The 25,547-nt window shown below is 41.1% G+C and overlaps 1 protein-coding gene across 1 annotated transcript in view; it reads right to left on the reverse strand.

Moving 5' to 3' along the window:
• Nucleotides 1-21,700, reverse strand: part of LOC127653842 (vigilin-like) — a 30,697-nt gene extending 8,997 nt beyond the window's left edge. The window contains exons 1-25 of the mRNA XM_052140622.1: nt 21,613-21,700; nt 20,334-20,405; nt 15,814-15,928; nt 15,557-15,723; nt 14,806-15,021; nt 11,077-11,283; nt 10,663-10,878; nt 10,139-10,345; nt 9,844-9,951; nt 9,327-9,431; nt 9,087-9,165; nt 8,836-8,975; nt 8,448-8,552; nt 8,235-8,348; nt 7,907-7,993; nt 7,693-7,824; nt 7,348-7,566; nt 5,365-5,586; nt 5,007-5,225; nt 4,759-4,897; nt 4,021-4,169; nt 3,810-3,914; nt 1,547-1,681; nt 1,272-1,415; nt 825-1,004 (exon numbers count right to left, since the gene is read on the reverse strand). Coding sequence (XP_051996582.1) covers nt 825-1,004; nt 1,272-1,415; nt 1,547-1,681; nt 3,810-3,914; nt 4,021-4,169; nt 4,759-4,897; nt 5,007-5,225; nt 5,365-5,586; nt 7,348-7,566; nt 7,693-7,824; nt 7,907-7,993; nt 8,235-8,348; nt 8,448-8,552; nt 8,836-8,975; nt 9,087-9,165; nt 9,327-9,431; nt 9,844-9,951; nt 10,139-10,345; nt 10,663-10,878; nt 11,077-11,283; nt 14,806-15,021; nt 15,557-15,723; nt 15,814-15,889 — 3,471 coding nt within the window. The 5' untranslated portion in view covers nt 15,890-15,928; nt 20,334-20,405; nt 21,613-21,700. The remainder of the gene's footprint in view (nt 1-824; nt 1,005-1,271; nt 1,416-1,546; nt 1,682-3,809; nt 3,915-4,020; nt 4,170-4,758; nt 4,898-5,006; nt 5,226-5,364; nt 5,587-7,347; nt 7,567-7,692; nt 7,825-7,906; nt 7,994-8,234; nt 8,349-8,447; nt 8,553-8,835; nt 8,976-9,086; nt 9,166-9,326; nt 9,432-9,843; nt 9,952-10,138; nt 10,346-10,662; nt 10,879-11,076; nt 11,284-14,805; nt 15,022-15,556; nt 15,724-15,813; nt 15,929-20,333; nt 20,406-21,612) is intronic.
• Between the last annotated feature and the right edge of the window lie 3,847 nt (nt 21,701-25,547).

A 25,547-nucleotide genomic window follows, 5' to 3' on the forward strand; every position in this document is an offset into this window, starting at 1 on the left:
ACACAAGGACGTTTCTGATAAGGGAATATAGTGAGCAACAATGCTCCCTGGTTTCTACAGTGCATTATGGGATTCTTTTAGGAAGCAAACAAACTGAAGTAGGAAGAGTGTTAAACGTCGTGCTGTTGGCTGCAACCCCGGCCGTGAAGACGTCGCAGCCTGAAAAGTCTACTGCCCCAAAACAAAAGCGTGTTGCAAGCTTCATTTACCATTTCACTTGCGGCTTTGACTTACAACTGAACATTTGTCAAGAAAATACCTATTGGCATTGCCATTCATCCCAAAAATACAGAGATATGATTTTTTTTATACATATTGCCCAGCTCTACAACCAACTTTAAACACCATACAGATTCACTCTTGTGCTTCAAAGTCTCATATCACAAACTTTGACCTCAGAGACATCAGCGTGACAATGAATGCTGCACGATTGATTACGTTGAAACTGAACTGATGATGTTGCACAAGTTTAAATCAAAGTGATTGTGCTCACTTTCCATTGCGATCAGTTTGATGTGAATGTGCGCACTTGCTTGCGCAGTAAAGTTTAACGGAGATTCTCATTTGGTAAAAACAAACAGTTTTGCGAAGCACGTGGAAATAAGTTGCTGGAACTTTCAGATGATGAAATAAAAACTGACTTATATTCTGGAAAATATAGTACAAAATCTAAAAAGACCTTCAGTCAAATGAAAACATTGGCAAGATATAATGTATAATTACATCAAAAGAGTGGAAATCAAAATACTAAAATCGCAAGATGTCTGTCTCAGATGTCCTCAATATTTAGAATTGGTTAAGACTTAACACTTCTGCCAACTCACTTTAAACTCATCCATGATCCTGCGTATGCCCTTGCCACGTGCCCCTATGATGCGGGCATGGACTCTGCTGTCCAGGGTGATGTCCTCAGAGATCATTTCCTCCAGCTCATCCACTATAGCCTGAATGGCATCACGTGCTGCCACAGCATTCTGCTCGTACCCATTAATGGTAATCTGATCCTAGTAGACCAAATCAAATAAAAAAAGTTTTGTATGACCAAGAAATGTCCTTTTTTTTTACTACACTGCTTACAAGGCTATTGTGATTTCTTGCATATATTTGCATCCTCAAATGTGATCGGTCTTATCTACCATACATATATTTGTTTTTGTGTGCAGGTGGCTAAAAACTAACAATTCTTTTGCCTTGCAAGCATTGTTATTTCCTTCAGAAAATGCAAATAGTTTTATCTAAATATTGCTCATTACCTAAATACCGCCCATTACCTGGTTCTCATAATTTTTCTCTGGAAACTGAATGTTGACCTCATGTTCATTGCGGATTTGGGTTATTATGGTGCCCTTGCGTCCGATGATCTTGGGGTGATACTTGGGATCCACAGTGATGGTCAGCTTGAAACTCCTGAGAGCCTGTTAACCAAAATAAAATAAAAAAATGGTGCGAACACTTGAACATTTTGGTGCAAAATGCTTGAATGGAATGTGTACCATTGCTTATTGAGAACTGCCTGAAGTTTGTGCGATCCTGGCTTCAAACTCACCCGATCCTCCTGTTCAGCCTGTAGCTCTTTGACACGCTCAAGAAGACCCTCTTTAGCGCGGTCAAGGTGTGAGGCCAGGCCAGTAATGGAGATAATGTCAGACTGTAACTCAGGAGCAGGCACTTGAATATTAACCTGAAGGGAAAATATTTTTTTCCAGTTCACAGAAGAGCAGTAAGAGTGAATTTATAAAAGTACATTGCGTTTTTGTATTTAAATAAAAAAAAATTAAAAAAAAAAAAAAAAGTATTAACATTAGAGGTCAACCGATATGTTTTGGCCAATGCTGATATCCAGAGAGCAGTGGCAGACAGGCCGATATAATTACAATTTAATATAATAATAAATTCTATACATATAAAATGTATAATTACAAAGTTAAAGCATGTGCTTTTTAGATCGTAGAAAGAAGTTTCTCCTGGTTTCTGTTTAGTCTTACAATTTTTGTGATGTGTGCACAAAGAAATTGTAATACATTAGGAAGGAAATAAGTGTACACAGTCCAGCAACCACGGAGGGTGTGTGCACATTAGCATTAACATCGAATTTTCTCACAAAAAGACAGTCAAACTAATAGTACATATAGTGCACAGAAAATGATGGTGAATATTTACTTAGAGTAACTTCAAAGTAAAAGCGCTTCATGTGCTCTATATCGTGATCGTGCGGATCCTGCAAGCAGCAATCTCCTGACAGCTTTCAGTTCGCCTGCTTGGAGTGTCAACGACTGACCGTCATGAAACATTTGTGAGTCAGAGGAACAGAGTTTTGATCCAGGCTGATGGAATGAATGCTACAGAGGATGAAACGGAGGATTTGTGAGGTTCAAAAATGACATGGGTTTAAACGAGATATCCGCACATTTACAGAAAGTACATGATAGAAGTTAATAATATTTTTATTTTTATCATTAGACAGTTATCCCTTAAAAAGGAAACAGTTGAGAACTTCAACATTGTGAGCTCTAATGAATCTGTCACAGCTCTAATGTGGGACCATTTAAATGAGACTGTTGCACATCGGTCTATTATGGTGGTAACATGATGGTACATAAAAAAAACTGTGATAAGTCATTTACATGTTGCAGTCAGCTCCTTCACATGAAAGCAGGTGATTAACAGTGACTCATGTCTAAAGAAATAAATTAGTTATGAAAAAAAAAAAAAAAAAAAAAAAAGATTCTCTGATGCATTGAGATTCTTTGTCCAAGGTATTTTAACAGATTCTCAAATTTAGAATTGATTCAGTTCAATTTAAACTAAGCCAGTACAGTGGTGCTTACGTGCATGCCAGAGACAGAGTGATACACTAGAAATAAATGGTCAGATGCACACATACTAAAGCCTAGTGCACACTACAGAAGTGATCACAGACTAAATGCTTCAACCACATGACCATCGTCCCCGACTGAAACTACGAACCTGAAATTCATTTACAAACCAAAGCACATGGAGAGTTTATTCATGACAAGTCAACAAACATGCAAGACGGGCTCACGCTTGTTATTGCTTTGATTTGACCAGAAAGCTTAAAAAAACAAACAAAAAAAACAACAGCGGTTCAGGAGACGTAGGTGATTTTATTTCAAATCCTTTTTTGTCTCCTGCTTCCCAATGCCCATCTCCTCTTGCCCACCCCATTTCATTGGCTGTTCCTCATTGGTGATCTCTCACCGACCAGAAAAGTGCACATAGAAGATGCTTGATTGATTTCCTAAGCAGCAACCCTGCTATGTGTGTCATTTCACTATCACCAGTGTTGTGGATGGGAGAATTGAAAGTCTGCTCTCAGAAGATACAGTATCTCATGAAGCAAACCAATAACTGTGGATATAGTTATAGGCTCAAAAGCCAATTAATTATAAATTAATTTAATACTATTTACTACTTGGTGTAATGATTAAAAAAAAAAAAAAAAAAAACATCTGAGAGGACAAGATGTATCAAGAATCGGTTTAGTAATAGAATATTTACTCTTTGAATTGTAACCGAATCATTAGGCCAGTAAAGATTCACACCTCTACCAATCAGTAAAGCGTAAAAACTAGCGGCTGATGCCAATAATTAAAAACAAAATCTAAAATATCGATTTATGCAATATAAAATCGGTTGACCACTGGACACATGTCTCTAGTCCAATTCATAGACTAGCCAGGAGCCCTGTGTGATCTTAAAGCAAATATATGTAGTGATATTTAAATCACAGCGAGCTTGACAACTGTGCAGTCATGCAATTTCCAATGAATAAATAAAACCCAACCAACCTCAAACTCATCCATCATCTTGCGGATTCCGCTTCCTTTTTGACCAATGATGTAGCGATGAAGGTCAAAAGGCACTTCCACCGCAATGGTCACTGGAACTAAAGCCTAAGGACAAATATTCAACATTGAATTTGGAATGATTTACACAATATACACCATATACAACTACAAAACATTCAATTTTTGAATGAGACAATGGATGGAATCGCACTTTTAGTGCCTCAACAGCAGCTTCACATCTCTCTTTGCGGCCAGAAAGCACAATGATGTCACACTTCTTTGGGGCTGAATGATCAGCAGGCTCCTTCACCTCTCCGTTGGCCTCTCCATTCTCCTGCACTGGAACATCAGCTGAAAAAGCTGAATAAAATGGAAAAGATCACCAAGTTCATCCTTAGAGGTTTACCAATTAAAAACCCACACGTAATAATTTTTTGGAAGCTCTTCAGAAAAACACTTGGACGACTTGGACATCCTCAGGGTCAAAGAGATTAAATGGGGGCTAAACAAAATCTAAAAGCTACAATAGTGTTTTTCAACTGAACATTTAACATTTTTGAGACTCTCCAAGGTCCTTAGTAGACTTTCTATTTTTAGTGCAATTTTAAGTAAAAAAAAAAAAAAAAATGTAGTGGTAAAACTACATTATTTCTCAGATAGAGCCTAAAGTTGTACTGCACTAGGAATAATCAGGAAGTTCAAGTCGGACTAATCTGACCAGGAACCTTTGTAAATATTAACTTTAGCAACTCGTGAAGATTTTGGAACAGTTTTAGATAGTTTTGCAGCTTCAGTTTCAATACACTTTTTGGATCACAGAAGAGTTTTTGAAATTTCTTTAAAGTTCATGTACTAGAGTACATTTAATGTTTAATTTCAAAATATCAAAGAATAGATTTTTCATGATGAAAGTCCTTGTGATTATGAATAAGTCACAGCATTATTAGACCTTGCTGGTCCTCTCTGTCTGGAAACTTTATCTGCACACTGTGGTCTTTAGTGATCTGTTGTATGCGTGAGCCCTTAGGCCCCATTATGGAGCGGTGGAACTTCTGAGGGATCACACACTCCATGGTCACTTGGGCATCCTGCAGATTAAGAGTAACATTTAGTCCATTAACTTATTACATCACAATAACTACAGTTGTCTGACATGTGCACCATGTTAATGTATTGCAGATTCAGTCAGCTACTCACCAAATCCTCAATCAACTCCAGAATACGTTTCTTGGCAGCCTCCACACAATCTTTGGCTCCCTTTAGGGTGACCTGATCACTCTGTGTGCCAGTCCGGGGGAAACTGATAATAATCCCACCATACTCATCTGCCATATCCCTCAGGACTTGACCACGCCGTGCCACAAAAAAACGATGGTGTTTGGGATCGACAGTCATAAAATCCTCGACAATGTTTTCCTGAAATTGGGAAAATTATGATTTAGGAATTTAAACAAATGGAATCCATAAGGAGCACAAGAGACTCGTTTTAATTTTGGGGAAAAAAGGAGAATTTCCCAATCAACTTAAGATAATTTTCAAGTCAAAATGGACTTACCAAGCTCTTAATGAGTGCCTCCAACTCCTTTTGTGCTTCAGCTACAGATTCCTCTGTACCGATGACAGTGATCAGCTCCTGATCCTTATCCTCAGCAGTAGGGAAGATGATCCTGGCACCTGTACTGTCCCGCACCTTCCGGATATTTCCACCTCCTTTGCCAATAAGGAACTTGTGGTATTCAGGTTTGGCACGAAGCTCAACTGTGTGGCTTTTAGTTTGCTATTATAAAACAAACACAGACAGATTACAGGGCTTAAAGTGAAAAAAATTGCTGAGCCTGAACTTTTTTTTGGGTGGGGGGGTTGTTTTGCAGAGACGGACTTATCTTCAAATGGAACCATTTATTTTTAAGTATTACGGCTGTATCTTAATGGCATCTTTTTATTAATGAAGGCCAGTATCACTGATATTTTATTTAGTATACTAAATTTTAGGGTTATAAAATAGTCCATAATGCATAAATTATAAATTAAATTCGATTAATCCTTATTAAAGCTACAAGCGTTCTTTAGTCAAAGAGTAGTTAGTAGTTTTCTCTGTTCCCTTTGTTCTTTGGTTAACTTTACTGACAGACAGAATTAGTGGCTACTGTCACTTTAAGATCTACAGCTGGTGACAGGATCTCACGCGTCTCATACTCTCACTACTCTTTACTTCCATTTAAGATTTAATTTAACTCATTTAAAGTTAATAATGATTGATTCTTGTGAGGATACTCGACAAAACGGACATTTTGGCATAAATGTGTGTGTTATTGTTCGTTCAAGCGCGAAAGAATTCGATACTGGTTCGCGACTTTTTGTGCCTCGTGTGTGTGTGTGTGTGTGTGTGTGTGTGTGTGTGTGTGTGTGTGTGTGAGGACATTTACTGAAGTGCGTTCTCTTTTGTCTTGTCGCACATTAATGGTTTAAAGCATTTGGTGGACAAACTAATAACTAATAAGAGCTAAAGAATGACAAAGAACGGATGCAGCGTTAATTGTGTTAAATATTTTAAAACATTAAAGCTGGACAAAAAAAAAAAAAGAAATCGCATACGTTAACGTTGACAGCACTAAAGGTGCGTACACACTGCAAGGTTACTTGTCATACATTGCTGACAGAAAATGAAGCGGTTTAAAGTGGACTCGTTTTCATGGTAGGCCTACACATAATGTTTTTTTTAGTAAGCTACACAGAATGTTCTACATTAAATATTTAACTAACAGTCTGAAGTTACCTAGCAGCAGTGTATGTTAATGTTAGCTCAGTCAACGTAAGGCTAACATCAAATGGTGTAGACAGAAAATATGATTATGCTGACCTGAGCTAATTTACGAAATCAACCAACTCACATCTCCTTTCTTTTCATCCATGATGACATTAAGTCACCTAATGTTGTTTCTGGAGTTCTGCGCTCCATGCTTTCACCGACGACGCTAACGTGAGGTATGGATCTCAATCACACTGTTGCCAGGACCCGCCCTGCTCTGCTTCTGATAGGCTTGTGACGATAGTTAGAGCTGCGCTCCTCTCATATGATTGGTAGGTGAAATCAATTGACTCGAAAATTTTAAACCGCATTCAAGTTCCCAGTTTCAAATGCAGCCGCGCGGTATGCGCGCTCATAATGGAAGCGGCGCACTCGTTTTTTCCAAGCGCGTCCACGCCGAAAGTGCGTCCGACTGTAATTTGCAGCCTGATTAATAAATTTTGCCTGCGCCGGAGGCCGGACCTGCCCTCAAGCCGGAAATCTGGCCCCCGGCCGGAATACTTTAAGCCCTGAGATTAGTTATACAATGAAATGGAAGGACCAAATATAGATTAGACTGTAATCACAAGTTATCATTGGTCATGTTAATTTAAAAGCAATTCAGACATGAACAATCAAAACTACCCAGAAAACATTTAAAAAGCACATCAGCATTACTACCTTGAAGATGTTGAAGTTCAAATTGTATTCCAAGCATTAAATCGAATTAAAATTTCCCTTAAAACCTACCTTCTCTTCTGCCAGGGACAGCAGCTGCTTCTTGGCTTTCTCTACCTCCTCTGCTGGGCCTCTGATTGTCACTGCATCAATGCCAGAGCCCTCTGTTGGGAAATGTATGTGCACACCACCACACTCCTCCATGATGGAACGCACAAAGCGCCCCTTTGAGCCAATTAGGGAGTTGTGCAATTTTGATGGGATGGATACCTCCACCTCTGTAATATTTGCCTGCACAAACATTTGACAATAATAAATACACCATTTCATCTAAACATCTTAACAAGGAAAAGAGCAACCACAAGACACTATTAAATCTCACGCATTGGAGACAAAATGAAAAAACAAAAACCTCACCAGTTCTTTCTGAATGGCCAGAATCCTGTTTTTTGCTGCCTCACAGTTTGCCTTCTTCCCAGTGATGACAATCATTTCAGAGTTGCTGTTTTCTGCAGGCAGGTCAATCTTAGTGTTGGTCTCTTCACGGATCTGGGGAGAAAAACAAAACACCAAGTTAGTAAAGGGTATGAGCGTGAATGATCCCATAAGAGTCCTAAAACAAGCTACGCACCTTCTTTATATTTGCTCCTCCTTTGCCAATTATGTTTTTGTGGAATTGTTTGAAAATGGGCACAGAGACGGAAAAGCTGTTCTCCACCTAGAAAGAGAGCATCTAGTTAATGGTCACCTACTAAGGTACTTATTGTACTAATGAGTGTATTTGGTGTAAGGGCCTGAAATGATCACAGCATACATGAAAACAAAAGTCTAGGGCAGCTTAGGAAATACACTACCAATCCAGAGTTATTTTGAAATGATGCTGTTATTCCACAGATTGGTACTCTGCTACTCTGACTCTGCTTGCTCAAATACTTAAGTGATGTAGAAATAGTTTGTACCATTTCAGCCACCATTTTCTGCATGAACTTTGTGCATTTCTCCACCTCATTGCGAGGCCCACGCAGCTGTACAATGTCACTTTTCTGCGCTGGATCAGGGAAGTTTATGATAACCTGCAAATGGGGCAAAAAGCAAAAAACATAATTAGCTGTCTGTAATGTACATGTGGACATGGTTGGGAAAATATATTGTGCATCTTTAACATTTCCTACCTCAGGGAATTTGTCCCGAATTTCTTTTACTTTCTCGCCTTTCTGTCCGATGATGGCTCTATGAAATCGCTGTTCAATGATCATGTCCTTTGTACGCTCATTCTCCTGTTGAAAACATAACATGGACATATCAGAGACCTTCAGCAATGAGTTGCCAAGCAACTTCTGCAAATAACCAAAAGCACTTTATTCTCAAAGGCTGTAAATCTTAAGGTTATTTTTCCCATCCAAACCACACATCATAGCACCTGACTCTACTGAAGATTTAAAGCTAAATAAATTCACAGTAGAAAAATCAAATAAATGTACACAACCAAGAGAGCATTATCAAGACAGCAATGCAGTTAACAAAATCCTCTTTATTCATTTACAAATCCATCCAACTTGCCATGCGTGACGCTAGCTCCAGCAGCTCCTTCTTGGCCTCTTGGACGCCCTGGGGGTCACCCTCGATACGAATCAGGTTACTCTTCTCATTGTCAGGTGGAATGCGGACTGACACTTTGTGCTGCTCTTTTATGCGGTTAACTAGGCATGGAGAGCAACACACAAGGACAATATGAAGAGTTTGCTTCCATATTAGCTGCTGATAAATACAACTTAGATTTTTTTTTTATTTTATAAATTCATAAAACTGACTGTTTGCACCGCCTTTCCCAATCAAGTGTCGGTGGAATTTGGGGTCCACACTAATCTCGGTGTAGTCCATTCGACTAACCTATGATATAAAGCATAGATGAAAATCAACCAATTGGTCGTTAAAAATTAAGTGTAAAAGTGATATTGGATACATTAAAGTCAATGTATTCTAAATAAGTAAGCAGAAGCTTGCTTTTGATTTGTCATATCCTAGGGCACTCAAACATGCTTTGTTCTTACCAGATCTGTGACGATGACTTCAATCTGCCCCTGTACTATCTGTACATCTTTGGTGGGTCCTTCCAGCGTGATCTTGTCCTCTCCCTCCGTGAACTCAATGTGCACCTGTTAATAACAATGTAATTTCAATTGCCTCATCTTTAACATAAAAGCATTTTTATCTTTACAGCTCTACAAAAAGCCTACATTTCTTGTCGCTGTTTGTCTTTAGAGGCTCATCTGTAGTGACCACTTCCCTACACATAGTTGCTTCCTGGCTATATATTAGTTTAGTAGCAATTACATATAAAATGCATCAACCCATTTGCAACTGTTGAGGGTTTCTTCATGGTTCTTGAGAAATGTGCCATATTCTGGAACTACCATTCCTGACTGATGCAATCAATATCACTTTGAAGGGTGACTGATAAGCAGCATAAACATGTAACCCAGCTACATTCCACACCTGGTACTCACTGAGAAAGACAACGGAGAAATTGGGCAAGCATTGTGAAACAATTAGTGAAAGTAGACTCGCCTTGGGCATTTGCTGGGTGATCTTTGCCAGATTCTGTCCTTTCTTGCCAATAATGAAGCGATGAAGCCAAGAAGGAGCCAAGACTGAAGACACAGTGTAGCTGTTGGCCTATACAGTGAAAAAAAAAAGAAAAAAGGTTTGAATGTCACAAAAGGTCAGAAGGTTACAAAGCCAAATGTAAAGTTTTTCTGCATTAATATTTCAAAACATTCCCTAGGTAAATGCTTTAAGGATAGACTGAGGCCTCATTCATGTACTTTAACATGGAGGAAGGTAGGAAAGCAGGTTTGTTTACCTTGGCATACACTTCAGTGAGTGCCTGGCCCAGCCGGTCTGGCTCCCCACGCAGGATTACGGTCTCTGAGTTGCTGTCAAGGGATGGGATCTCGACAGAGACGCCGGTCCTGTCCAGGATCTCTTGTAGGGTGTTACCCTTAGGCCCAATCACATACTTATGCTGAGATTTCTTCACCTCCACTGCAATAGTGGTTACATTCTTCTTCTGCAATACAGCGAAAGGCCACAATTAAAATCTTCAACAGAAATTGCACTCTTCTATCAGTCTCTTTGAACGCTATTAATACAGGATTATTGGAATCCTTGACATTTTGGAGATTGTCCATTGAGCATACTATGGTCTGCACTTATATAGCGCTTTTTTAACCTTAGAGGTTACCAAAGCGCTTTACACAGTGTCCCAATCACCCATTCACACACACATTTATACACCAATGGTGGCAGAGACATGCAAGGGCTAGCCTGCCATTGGGAGCAACTTGGGGTTCAGTGTCTTGCACTTCGGCATGTGGAGTCGTTCACCTTCTCGTCATAAATCTTCTTGATCTTGACCATTGCCAAGGCCACCTGCTCTTTCTCACCGGTGATGACAATCTCAGTTTTGTTCACACTGGGTGGAGGGACATTAATTCGGGCACCCGTCTCCTGCATCAACTCCCCCACCAGCTTGTTGTAAGCTCCAGTGATGAAGGGGTGGTACACCTTTTCAATGTTCAGTCTCTCCACTGCCCGCTTGTCCTGCATTTAATTATTGAAATCATTGTTGACTAGGTACTCCATTACTTAATAAATAAGATACATCTCACAAACCAATATCCATATAATTATGTCCAATACCTGATGAATATGCAATCCGTTTGATTAACAATTCTCTACAACTGCTAACAACTGAACAGATGAAGTAAAACCAGCTTAAATTGGTATGTGGTCCCTGACCTGCTCAGCAGAAATTAGCAGGATCTCATGCTTGGCCTTCTCCAAACCTTCCTTGGTTCCAGAGATCTTGATGAGGTTGCTAGGGTCTTCAGGTCTAGGGATCTGGATCTTGGTGGCAGTCTTTAACTCGAGCTCCTGCAGTTTCTCCCCACTCTTGCCGATGACAAAGCGATGATGTTCTTTGGGGATGGCCACAGTAGCTGAAGCCTGTAGATACGTATACACATTAGCCTTGCCAAATCATTTAATCTAAACCAGCTTCATTTTAAGGAGTCATAACATGCACGTTTTTTTTTTTTTTTCTTACTGTACTACTAAATTAACTTTCTACCCGGTCTTTGGCACTCTGTCTGAAATGATTTGTTTTGTGTACTTCACCTTAAAAACATTATGAATCATTGTCAAGTAAACACCCTCCCACCATGGTGTGGAACTGTATTTTCAAAAAATAAAAACTTTTTTAGAAGGGGGAAATTCACCGATTACTGATATGGTGACTGATATAGTTAATTTTTGAGCTGTAATGAAAACTAGAGCTGTCGGTAAAAATAATTTCAGTGATGCATCGCGATTCATACTCAAATGATTCTGAATAGATTCTCAAAAGAATCAAATCGATTCTGAGTTCAGTTTAAATCACGGCAGAGCAGTGGTATGTACCAAAGACAGATGTGGAAACAAAGACATGAGTTAAGTCCATACACTAAAGTCAAGTGCACAAACATGACTGTTTGCAGACCAGCTGTATCATACAAATGACCATTTGTGCCCGAATGAAACCACAATCCCGACATTCTTTCACAAACCCATGCACATAGCAACGGGAGAGTTTATTCGTGATAAGAAGCACCCAAACAACATGAAAGAGCCCGCACCCATCATTGCACTGATTTGAACACAACTAGGAGAAACACATAAGAAAATAAGGCAGCGGTTCGGGAGATGTTGTTTTCATTTCATTTCCTTATTCTGATTTTTACAGCTGTTAAATAAAAAGCTGAAAGGGAATGGAGTAAAAAATTAAAATTTTAAGAAACTGAAAAGACAAAGATAGTAAAGGACAAGATGCATCGTGATTAATCGAGAATAGTTTTATAATCGAATCGTTATCCTTTGAATCGTAACCGAATTGTGAGGCCAGTGAAGATTCACACCTTTTATGAAAATAGACCTTTTCTATGTGGATTGTTCACCAATTTTACACCTATATGACTATGCAAAGGTACTCCGGCTGCTTTCTTAAATATTTTTATCAAAAGAATATTTGACATTATTATACATTGTCAACACATTCTAGATATGAACTTGAGAAAAAGAATAAACTCAAATGGAATAAATAGCTAAATAAATATCAGGTCTGTTTAGTATCAGTCAAATGCTGACTATATTAATACTGCCAGTCAATTACTGGCAGGTTGTAAAACAAGATGCATTTACACCTGCCGACTGAAGAGACAAACAGCATCAGCTGTGTTACACAGTATTCTGCTATATAAGTGTAGTGGAAGAAGGCGGGGTCATAACAACGGATGCCCGGTCCCCAATCAGCCTGATGCGGTGCACGAGTGATAAACGTGGCCGATGACTACGGTTCAAGAGAGAGAGAGAATTACAGAGCAGCTGCCTGAAACTTTCAATGGTGGAAAACCAGATTTTTGAATATTACATTTTATAAATGCAATGACTGTAATGGTTCGGTTGAAGGGGGTACCAAACTGTGAATCCTGAACAAAACAGTTTGTTGAAAAGATGTTTACACATTAGCTTCCGCTCTGACAAGTAATGAAAGTAGCTACGTGGTTAGCAAGTCAGCTATAAGCTCATTGTCACAGAGTAAAAGATGGACCAGCATTGTGTCTCACCAACTAGTTAATGGCGTAGCATGAAATCAACACTCAGATACAATCCACCACTGCACCGTTGTCTGCTGAGCTGCAAAAAGATGTTCTGATGTTTACCATTCAATCTGCTACTTTACTGACATACTATAGCTGGTTAAGCGCAAACAGACAAGAGTGACATGGTTGTCAGGGACTGGGTTAACATTATTTTAGTTATATTGAAAATGGAAAATGATGGGGTCATCGTTTATGAACTTTCCAGTATGTATTTCACAAACTAGTTAGCAACTTACCACAAAGACACCGCTAAACTCCACCCTGTCTGCAGAGAAACGGTCAGCTTAGAGTCAGCTCTGTAAACAATGTAGATGGAGCGCACTCTGCTGGACAAACTACATAATAACACCAATTATAAAGCATTGTTTCTGCATTATATGCTCTGAAAAAAAGTATTCATATCTGCGCATAGTGGAAACATATGCCGATACAGATATAAGAGCTAATATTGGCGGACCGATATATCAGTTGGGCACTAGAACATCTGTCCCAATTTATGTAAAGCACACAAACTACAACCGTTGTTTAACAAAAATAACAATAGAAAACTGAAAATCAAACTGTTTCACCCCAATACTTATAGCATTTTGTGATAAAATTACGCCATTTAAACAACGAAACAAGTCAAACACGCTGCGATTCTGAAGGTTAAATAAATGTGTATCAAGCTGTAGGGAGTGTTTTGGAAGGGTTGGTCAGCACGGGGATTCCTATTTGATCTCCCAATTTCGAAAAGCATCCTGTGTCAGGACACGCATGATGCTCGCCAGTTAGGGAAATCCCCCTCGAATGATTTGCAGGTCAACCGGGGAAGGGGTCTCCAGAGATAAATTTGCCAGTTAAATATGGACAAATGGCCATCCCAATGAGTTCATTTCAGCCAAAATGAAGGACATCATGGCTCTAACATGACAGGTGAGAAGATAGGCAGCCTTACTACCATATAATTTGCCATTGTTTCTCATTGTGCATAACGCTCCGCGTTCTTCTGCTGTATTTAAATAATTTGATCTCAAATCAATATTTTACGAGGAATAGTGTATTTCCTTGATAAGTAACCATGTAATAAGCATGAACCGCTCCCATCATGAGTCATGACAATGATTTATTTTGCAATAAAAAACAGCTGACAATACAATTCCTTGCATATAAAACAAACACAGGCAGATAAGACATTACAATTACACTTGTTACTCACTGGCATTACTGTCGTGTTCAATTTTGTTGCCACTGCTAAATCTTTCAATACAAGTTTTTTTTTTTTGCAATGCCTGAATACTTGGTTCTCAGAAGAATTGATTTCATCCATGTATCCAAACATTCAAATCCAAACTTCCTTTGAATTAACCACCCATTACTAATTATTGGGGTCCTTTAGAAGGTTATGCAGAAATACCATTTTTACACAACCAGGAACAAAATGGATAAGGACCTAACTTTACTCTTTTCCCTGGTTAAAAGCAAACTACAGTTACAATAGTAAGTGCTGCAGAATCCCAACCTATTTCTCTCGCTGTCAACTCACTGGCAGAAACAATTATGTATGTTGTGGAGGTGGAGACTATTCAATGACACTTCACTGTGATGTAACAATATAGCAGGGTGGAAACAATAAATGCTCTATTTGGACTGGAGAGGAAGCTTTGAGCACTAAAACTTACAGCATGTTTTTATAGTGCAATGACCTCATGGATGTCAAAATATCAAGGAAAATTGTATTCCTCATGTCATGACCCCTTTAATATTAAAACAAATATATTTAACAAAATAGGAATCTTAAACTAATATTGCATTTAATTCTTATTAAACTAGCTTCAACAAGACCTAATACCTGAGTCTGCAGTCGGGACACAATCTCTTTGCGGGCTTTCATGACAGCATCATGTTTCCCAGACACCATTATGGAGAGGCCTTGGTCTTTAGCCATGGAGAGTTCCAGGTGAGCTCCAGTCTTGTGCATGATGTCAAGACATACTTTAGCCTGGTCTCCTTCTCCAAACTGGTTAATATCCTTGTACTTGCGCTCTTCCAGAGGAACATGGAAAACCTGTAGGAAAAAGTAAACGTGGAACACTCAGTCACACCCACTTATCAAAAGTGTTGATAGATTTCAGTAAAAGTTGGTGACTTCCGGCAACAAGAGATGGTGACTCTTGCAACCAAGCTGTGAACAGTTTAGCTTTGTACAAATGAGTGACTTTCAGTAGCGACTACCAGTGGGAGTGAAGCCAATTTTTTGTGAGCGATTTCACTGTTCTACACAAATTTGAAAGCCAAAACATGTCCAAAATTGTCTGAATTCTGAGTGAGTTGGTCACGTTGATATGATTTAAAGCAATGCTGCAGTTTATTTAAAAAAACGTTCCTGAGCAGAATGTCTATTCTTAGCAGTGAGAAAACGTATTCCTTATTTTTATCAGCAATACAGCTCATTTGTCATCAGAAGCTATGGCCACTTATGTGGTCCATCAATGACAGAGCAACCAGAGGTACAAATGTCTACTAGCAACTCACTGGCAGTGTAATCAGAGCTTTACATTATGCAGGTAGGATGGCAACTGTATCTAGTTTCATTGCTATACCTGGGTTATTATTGATGACTTAAGGGGTTTGAGCTTTGTTGTCCAGGCGTTTCCAACCTCCTGAACCCCCTCTGGAGATGAAGGCTTTTCAGGCAGAGGGGGAAAGGCATCCTTGTAGGTGGGCAGGCTGTCCTCATCTTCTGCACTGCTAGGGCCTGCCACAGCAGCTATCAGGAATAGAGATTTTAAGACATTTACAACTGACCAGGAATGACACGGCTTCTTCAATTTGCAAGTTAACCAATACCTACACTCACCTTTGACTTGCTCTGGCAGAAGGCCACTGCGATGCTCATTAAAGCTTTCTTGCGTAAGTACAGCGACTGAGCTCATGGTCGAAATCCCACGTTTACACGGAGTCTGAGTGTGCCACTAAGAAAAGGAAGAGCATTACAGGGTGAGTATTACATATCACGGCAACTGTTGATTCAGGCAGAACAGCAAAATTATCACAAAGATAAAAAAAATTTAAAAAAAAGACCACAGCAATAGACCTTTTGACACAGAAGGTTTCCACCTTATTTAGCAGCGTAAAGTGTGGGTGTTTTTTTTTTTATTATACAAGTTTCATTTATTGGAGTGTAAATGTTTACCATTATGCTTAGGCTATTTTTATATCAAGGAATTAGTTTAAAAAACAAATGACCACAGCTGCGAGGGGGTCTCGATTACAGCTGCTGAGAGAGTGAAAGTAAATTTGCCATCTTCTCCCATCTGACTTGCTTAATTCACTATATTTTTTTTCCTCTTCTGGAAAGTCATTCAAACGTAAAAGTGGATTTTTCCTTTTGGTCTTTGAGCAAATGGTTAAGTGAAAATAATATTTGCTGTGATCTCCCATTCACTCTGTCGAAGCTGACCCTGCAAATGTTTAAATCAAATCACTTTGTCACAACCATACGCACAAGTGCAGCAGTGGGTGAAAGTCTTGTGTGCAGTTCCGAGCAACATAGCAGTCTTGACAGTGACGAGATTACAATAAACATCAGATTTACACATCTAAACGTACACGTAATTACACAACAAAATAATAATATACAATGTACAGTAAACAGTACACACATTATAGAATACACATAATATAGAACACATAAAATAAAAAAATTATAGAAAGTGTATATAAAAATATACAGTAGGTTGTATTGTAAAGAGAATATCATTTATGACAGTCCAGTGTGAGATCAGATTAATAAAGAGCAGTGCTGATGTATATTGATCGTGAGAGATCAAGTGTTAAAAAGTCTGATTGCTTGGGGGAAGAAGCTGTCATGTAGTCGGCTGGTGTGGGCCCTGATGCGATGATACTGCCTGCCTGATGTAGCAGTGAGAGCAGCCCATGGCTCGGGTGGCTGGAGTCTCTGATGATCCTCAGAGCTTTTTTCACACACTGCCTGGTATATATGTCCTGGAGGGAGGAAAGCTCACCTCCAATGATGTGTCTGGCAGTTCGCACCACCCTTTGCAGGGCTTTGCGGTTGAGGGCAGTGCTATTGCCGTACCAGGCGGTGATGCAGCCAGTCAGGATGCTCTCTACAGTGCTGGTGTAGAACCATGTGAGGATGTGGTGGTTCAGTCAGCCATCTCAGGTGAACAGCCCTGGTGAGGCTTATTCACAACAGCCTCAGTGTGGACGGACCATGCGAGTTCCTCCGTGAACTTGAAGCTGCGGACTCTCTCCACCGGTGCTCAATTAATGGCGATGGGGCGGTGTTCGCGGTCTTTCCTCCTGAAGTCCACAACAAGCTCCTTGATCTTACTGACGTTGAAGGAGAGGTTGTGCTCCTGACACCAGTGTGTCGGAGTGTGCACATCCTCTCTGAAGGCCGTTTCATCATTGTCAGTGATCAGACCTACCACAGCCGTATCGTCAGCAAACTTAATGATGGCATGGAGCTATGTGTTGCCACACAGTCATGTGTGTATAGGGAATAAAGGAGTGGGCCGAGAAACCCTGCGGGGCTCCAGTGTTGAGGGTCAGTGACAAGGAGATGTTGCTGCCCATTCTAACCACCTAACGGTTGCCTGACAGGAGGTCCAGAAACCAGCTGCACAGCGAACTGTTTAGGCCCAGAGCCTCACATAAAGCTTGGAGGGCACTGTGGTGTTATATGCTGATCTGTAGTCTACAAACAGCATTCTCACATGTGTGTACGTTTTTTCCAGGTGGGAGAGAGTGGTGTGTAGTGTAGATGCAATGGCATCATCAGTGGAGCGGTTGTTACGATATGCAAACTGCAATGGGTCCAGAGAGGTGGGCAGCACAGAGCAGATGTAATCTCCGATTAGCCTATTAAAGTATTTGCTGATGATGGGGGTCAGAGCAACAGGACACCAGTTATTTAAGCAAGTGTTTTTTGATTGCTTTGGTATGGAAGTTTTGAAGCATGTGGGGACTACAGACATGGAGAGGGACAGGTTGAAATGTCCGTAAAAACACCAGCCACTTGGTTCGGGCACGCTCTTTATGACACGGCCCTGAATGCCGCCTGGACCGCGGCTTTACGGATGTTTAACCATCAGAAGGATCGGGTTACATCCGCAACAGAGACGGAGAGTGAACCAACCTCTGTAGCGTCGGCCATGAGTGCTCTCCGCGAGGGCAGTGTTATTTCCCTCGAAACAAGTATAAAGGGTATTTAGCTAATCCGGGAGAGGGGCAGCGGTGTTCACTGCAGAGTTTTTCTTCTGCATTCAAAAACCTTGAGTGTGAAAAATGTCTATTATGGTATAAACCGCTTCTCAGTATGGGTGGAGATAAAATTCTATTCATAATAAAAGACAGCAACATCTTTGACAATAACTTAACCATGATTTTGTGTAACAGTGAGATCAGTTTAAACTAAATTAGGAAATATTAGAGGGGAACGTAACCAGGAGCAGCAATTTTTATACTCCATCTAGAGACGAAACAATGACTACGTTTACATGGACACCAGAAAGCGGGTTATACCTCCTGTTTGAGTTCTGTTTACATGCACAGTACAAGTCGCATTCCCATACTCCTGTATGCATGCGGCACGGTCAGTAAGCAGCTTTCTCCACAGCAACGTAATTTTCCCACAACGCTTGTGTAAATAACAAGCATGGCATCCATGGAAGACTCCGTTGTTTCGATATATTTCCAGATTTTCCCAGAGTTGCTGCAATGTTCGATTTCCTTTTACTTACTATGGCGACCTGCATTTTAATTGCAATGCAGTAATGGGGTTTCCCTCTTCAATAAAACTCTGGGATTTCCCAAATGTACAAGCACACATATGCGGTTGTTAGGGACAGTCGATATTTTATATTTGTGTGTATAAATGGGTATAGTTTATAGTGTACGATTTTCCCACTGTACATCCCAGGAATGTTGAATTCTTTCCGCTGTCAACATGTTTTTGGGCTCTGTCCTATGACGTTTGTTTTCCCGGTATGTTCCATGCACATGCACTCTTCCAACACCTATCAGAACACACTTAAGCGTTTAGATGGCAACAATAAGCCGCATTCTCCAAGAAAAACCTAAGTGTGTTAAAACGCTTTGTCTTAATCTCTTAAACAGCGTTAGGAAATCAGCGTTCTTGCTTACATGATGTTTCAGAACGCAGCTTTCTGCTAAAACCCTGGAATAAACAGTTTTCTTAAGTACATGTAAACGTGGTCAATGTTGATGGTCAAAACTCCCTGTCTAGTCAAGGGCTAATTCCAAGCCATGGAGTTAGATGAATAAACTCTGAAGCCAAGAGGATTTCCCTACTAACTCTTAAATTCTATACTCAGAGCATGTAGGGCAGTGAATATAATATTTCCTGAATCTCCTTTACTTTATAAATGAGAGTCCCATAAAGCATGCTTGCATTTAATTGAAAACACACACCACACCTCAGTGAAATCATATCTACTTAGCACAATGGCAGCTAAAGTACAGTTGCATACTCCAAGAAGGACTATGGCCTATTATAAAAAAATAAATAAATAAACGGAGACAGAGGCTACTGTTACAGCCATGCAGCCTTGAATTCTGAAAGACCACTTATGCTCGCTGCTGAAATTCCAGCTGAGCACACAAGTATGGTCCTTTAAGCTCTTCAAGAGTAATACATACAGAGTAACGAGAAGTAAAATTGTGTGCAACTATATGTAGGCCTAGTAAAATGGGAGACCTTCAATCAATCCAGTTTGAAATTACTGTTATAGGACTGTAACAGTTTGAGATGACTGTAATCTACAGAATGAGTAACCTTTGGCATAATTAGCTAACTGCTCATGTTAAGCCAAACAACATTCCTTCCATTTCGCTCTGACAATCTGCCCACCACCCAAACCCCCCAAATGCAAACTCAGAAACCCTCTACACAAAACAAGCTTGTTTAAATGTGCTGCTCTGCACACCCCTCCAGGGGCCTCTTCCTCTACAGGCCTCCTAAAGATTCAGACCCTAAGGCAACACCTTCAGAGACATACATACAGCTCCAGGAGGCGGATCACAAGACCATGCACTTCACACAGTTTCACAATAATTTAACATGGAGCATGTCAATCCACAGTCAGAACACTAAAATAATCCTTCAGATGATCATAATATGATGTAAAATAAAAAATGCATCATATGACCACTCAAAATATTTATTTCATTTTAATGATGCACACAGGGCAAACAACTTGTGCCCTGTGGCTATGAGACATAGATAAACAAGTTGTGAATCCCCGGGTCAAACATGCAGCATGCAAGGCGATCCCTAGGCCTTTGAGCAATTTAATCTTGAATCAGAAACAATGTGACTAATAATCTTACCAGCTAAATGGTCAGTTACCAGAGAATCCGTCCTGTAAAGCTGCCCGTTTGTGTCAGCCTGCCAGCTTTTGCCTAAAAATAAAACAAATTAAATAAACATGGGGAGGAGAGGAGACTGTCGCTTTCAGTCACTGGAATTATACAAATGTTATTTTTCCAAGACCTGGGTACACGTGACATGATTTTTTTGCGTTTACTTTGACGTTGCAAATGGCATGATCTACTTTAAAATACTTGCGAATGTGACTCATGGAATGAAGTTGGAAATGGGAACCAAACAAGCAAGTTTAGTCAACAAATTGTTAATCGTCTTCTCATATACAGGGATTTAAAAAATGAATATCGAGACATGTCTAAGGTGGCTTGTATATTCTCATCGATAAATAATTATCAAGACGGCCAGCCATGTCATATGTTCCCCATGATAAAACCTTTGTTTTATGAAGTGTGTTGAAAAGGCCCAGCAGCTCTCTCTCGTCTTGCTAACGTGGCCGCTCCTGCGTATGTCAGATTTGTGAAGGTTTAAATATGGCGGATTCAAATTTGTTCTCACAAGGACACAAGTCCTAATTGGGAAAAGTAATGAAAATGAAGCCATTTAATAGAAAACACATTTTTGTCCGTAAAAGTGCAGTGCAGAAGAGAACCATGAAAACACTTCGTCTCTCAGCGTATGAGAGCTACGTCAACTCATGGCACGCCATGCTAACGGCTAACGGACTGGAACAGACGTATTTTTCATCCTTAACACTTGATAATTTCATCACCGCTTCCCTCTAAACGTCTCTGCATCTGGTTAAAGATTTATGGGTAAATTTTTTATGAATTAGGTTTGTTTTCGAAGTATACTCCCGTTTCTCATGTTTATCGAGATGTAAAACTTGTCCTGTAAACTTTAAACTACGCGTGCGCGACAGTGACACGTAACCCATCTAGCGCGAGCGCTAACACAAACTGGATTATGAAAACTTTACTCTTATTGATCCATTATAACCACACCATTACGTGTATGACCCCGCTTAATAAATGTGCGTTGAAAACAACCTTTTCCGGTCGCCGAGTGAGAATGTTTTAGATAAAAACGGAATTTGTGTCTGTCCACACAAAGTCCACGTAGGCATTAGAGCAAAGGCTGAAACATTAGGTAGAAATTGACATGGAGTCGAGCCAGTGCACATTCTCCCATTGATGCAGATGTATGAAAGCTCGAGTAGATACATTTCAGATGCTCTTATTTATAGTATATGGAGATTGATTTGTGAAATGCAGAGTGACTTACTTGTGTTTGTGTTCCCGTCTGCCCTGTGTGGTGCAGAAGCTCGTAGTGAAACTCCACTGGCAAAAGGGAGGAGTTGCAGACTGTGCATTATATAGCTTAGCCCTCTTCCAATCACAATCACCTACGTCACACTCTCCTCACTGGTCATTCCGTCTGGAGTAAAATCTAACGAAAATGTTACACAAACAGCGTTGTATTGTTCAGTTCCCCTACGACTCAGTACACTCGACATTGCGTAGAAACGCATATGAGGAGTGCCTTCTTAAAACACCTAGTTGAAGCCTCTCTACAATAACAGCAATATTCTAATATTGGCTATGGTGTTTGAAGCCCATCTGTTTTGGCGTATAAACACAGGTGCACAAACACCAAGACAGCAATCTTCTCTTGTCTAGAAGCCCTTTACCTTCGCCATCAATATATACGAGTCAGCGGGAAGAACATCACGGAGCGCATATTTTCCGATACGTTATGTGCGAGACGAGCTCCGACCTTCTGAAAGTGCGGGCGGCCTCGTCTTTTACAGCGGTTCTGACGCTGGGGATGATAATGATGATGTCATGTCTCTCACTGCATCAGGCGAGTGGTCAGTAGAGGATGCTGCCGCCTCTCCCCCCAGCGAGGAACGTGCATGTGCCACTGACAGGGAGTTGCTCCGTGTCCTTACAAGGGTGGTCGAGAAGCTTTACCTTGAGTGCTCTCCCCCAGAGGAACCTAAACGGTCTTGCCTCGATGAATGGTTCCTGCAGTCCGGACACCACCAAATGGCAGCGTCCCGCAAATCTGCCCCATTCTTACCCGAAGTTCATAATGAACTATCTAAGTCCTGGTGCGTGCTCTTCCCGGTGGGAAGAAAATGGTTATGCACAATTACGTCTCCTGTGGAGGAGGTGGTAACGGCACACCTCTGCCCAGCGAGTAACAGGCCGTGGAAATCATGCCCCATACATCCTTCCAAACTGTGTCGACAAACGTCCGCACTGGCGGGAAAAGCATACTCAGTGGCAGGACAAGCTGGATCAGCACTCTACGCAATGGCGGTGCTCCAGGTATTTCAAGCTAAGCTCCTCAGGCAAATGGACAAGCATGGCTTCGATCCAGAGACATTGAAAGAGCTCCGCACCGCTACAGACTTAGCGCTGCATGAAAGTCTCTGCTCAGGCCATTGTCAAGTCCATGGGCAACCTGGCAGTTCTGAATCAACATATATGTCTGACCCTCACAGAAATGAGTGAAAAAAAGCCACTCTGTTGGATGCTCCAATGTCTCCATCCAGCCTCTTTGGCGGCTCTGTGAATACGTTTGCTGGGTAGAAGTCATGAGACACTTTATGCCCACATGGCTCAGTTTTGAGCCAGTGCCCAACTAAAAGCCCTATATCTCCTGCCTCAGCGGAACCTGCGTATCAGCGCATGCAGCGAAAGCGTTTTTGATGGGCACAACCTTTGAAGCGGAAAGCAGAGCCCACGGTTCCCTCTGGGTCTGCTCCAAAAAAGGCTAGATTGGAGAAACAAACACTGTTCCCCATCTCCCCACTACTGTTTGCCAGGAAAGGAATATTGTTCTTCACAATATTGTTTAAAATTTTGTTTCTGCGTCTTGCACTCAAATAAATATACGTAGGTGAATAAAGAATGCATTATGTGCAAAAAAGAATACAGCATTCATTGCAAATGCACGAGATGCTCACACATTCTCAAAAAAGAGCCCTTTTCCTCTTCAAAGCACACACATTATGCGCAACCTCTTTCCCATTATGCGAACATGCAGCAAGCCCTAACGGGTACTTTAGAATGGGTGCAAAATGATGATTGAACATGGTAATACAATACAATTTGCATTACAACCGGCCACCCCGTTTCAACGGCGTACTGTCTTCCAAGGTTTCACCCAAAGACATGTCAGTGTTACGAGCCGAAATACACAATCTCAGTGTGAAAACCGCAAAAGGGTTTTACAGCTGTTATATTCTAGTTCCAAAAAAAGATGGCGGACTTCGGCCAATCCTGGAACTGAGACATTTAAATCGCACACTCATAAAGCACCCATTCAAAATGAGTACTCAGAAACTGATCGCATGTACTCCTACATGATTGGTTTGCATTGATAGATCTAAAGGATGCGTCCTTTCTTATTCAAATTGTACATCACAGGATGTTTTTTAGATTCGCATTTGAGGGAACAGCGTATGATTACGTATAAGTCCTGCCCTTCTGGCTGTCTCTGGATCCTCACACATTCACAAAGTGCATCGATGCGGTTCTCGCTCCTCTGAGACTGTGCGGTGTGCGTATCTTAAACTACCTCAACGATTGGCTGTTACTGGCGTAATCAGAGGCTTTGTTATGCCAGCACAGAGACATACTGCTTCAGCCATTCTACAGTGTCTGTCTCAGTTCAAACTTGGGAGATTATGTTAATTTAATTTAATTTAATTTGACCAATTGTCACACATTATACATACATTTCTGCATATACATGGTGAAATTATTTATTTTTCACATAAATAATTTGATTTATTTTTCACATATCCCAGCTAAGCTGGGGTCAGAGTGCAGGGTCAGCCATGATACGGCGCCCCTGGAGCAGATAGGTTCAAGGGCCTTGCTCAAGGGCCCAACAGTGGTGTCTTGGTGGTGTTGGGGCTTGAACCCACGACCTTCTGATCAGTAACCCAGAGCCTTAACCGCTGAGCCACCACTTGCCCTCAATTGAATTGTAGCTCAATTCAAGCACTTCCACTGAAGTTGTTTCAGAAAGCGTTGGGATTTATGGTGGCAGAATCCATTAGGTCTCTTACACATGAGACCTCTTCAGTGCTAGCACAACATACTTGGCACCAAGGGTGCATGCGCATCACTATATTCCACTGCTGCATAGCTGCTTTATCACAATGGACAGCTCCTGCGTTTTATCAGCGAGGTGTCAAGCTGGGGGAAGTTGTTACAAGGTGCCTAGAGCTATCGGTTGTATTTCTAGCCTTAAAGGCTTTTCTGTCACAAATAGCAAACTGTCATGTCATGGTTCCCTCAGACAACACATGGCAGTTGTGGTATATATAAACAACCAAGGCAGAATTCAGGAGACTTCATCCTCAAACCGTATTGAGGATTTGTGTTTTGTTTGCCTCAATGGAGAATACCCACTGTCCCATCTGGTACTCGACCTCCCAAATTGTCAGGTGGAAAGTGGTGACCAAGGATGCTTCCAACACAGGTTGGGGGGCAATGTGCGATAGACACCTGACATTCGGCAACTGGACAGAAACCCATCGCTTGTGCTTCAAGAGTCTTGTAGTGTGGCTAGAGTTCGCAATATCTCATTCCCTTCGTCTCGGAACCGCGTTTATGTATGTAACCAAAACGTTCCCTTACAACTCAGTACACTCGGCATTGAGTAGTAACACTGTGGCAGCGGGGGCGTGGTCAAGCGCCCGTCCGGGAGAGGAAAGCGGTAAGGGCGCTTATACCTGAGCTAAATTATGCCTAACACCTGTCTCTAATTCCAGTGAGCACGAGGAGAGCAGCATAAAAGCAGACACAGAGCCTCCAGTCGAGAGGGAGATCCCCACAAGCCAACCCAGTGCACTTGTATACTGTTTTGTTTACTGTGTATCTGTGAGAGAGAAAACGGCAATTAAAAGCCTTACCTTTAGTTCACAACCTCGTTTCCTGTGTCTTCCTTCCCGTGAGGGTCTTACACTGGTGCAGAAACCCGGGATCCGTTTCCAAGTGCATCCAAGCATGGGGAAAGGTCGCCCCATAGAGTCCTCCCAGCTGGCGGAGGTCCTCCAGTCCCTCGCGACGTTACAGCAAAGCCACCAGCAATCCCTGCTTGAGCTCCAGCAGGACAAAGAGCACCGTTTTTTAGAGATCATGCAGGCTCAAGCAGAGGACCGGCACGCCATCCGGAGCCTCCTCAGCCAGGAGACCGCG

This window comes from Xyrauchen texanus, chromosome 13 (assembly GCF_025860055.1).
Source record: "Xyrauchen texanus isolate HMW12.3.18 chromosome 13, RBS_HiC_50CHRs, whole genome shotgun sequence".
Lineage (NCBI taxonomy): Eukaryota > Metazoa > Chordata > Actinopteri > Cypriniformes > Catostomidae > Xyrauchen > Xyrauchen texanus.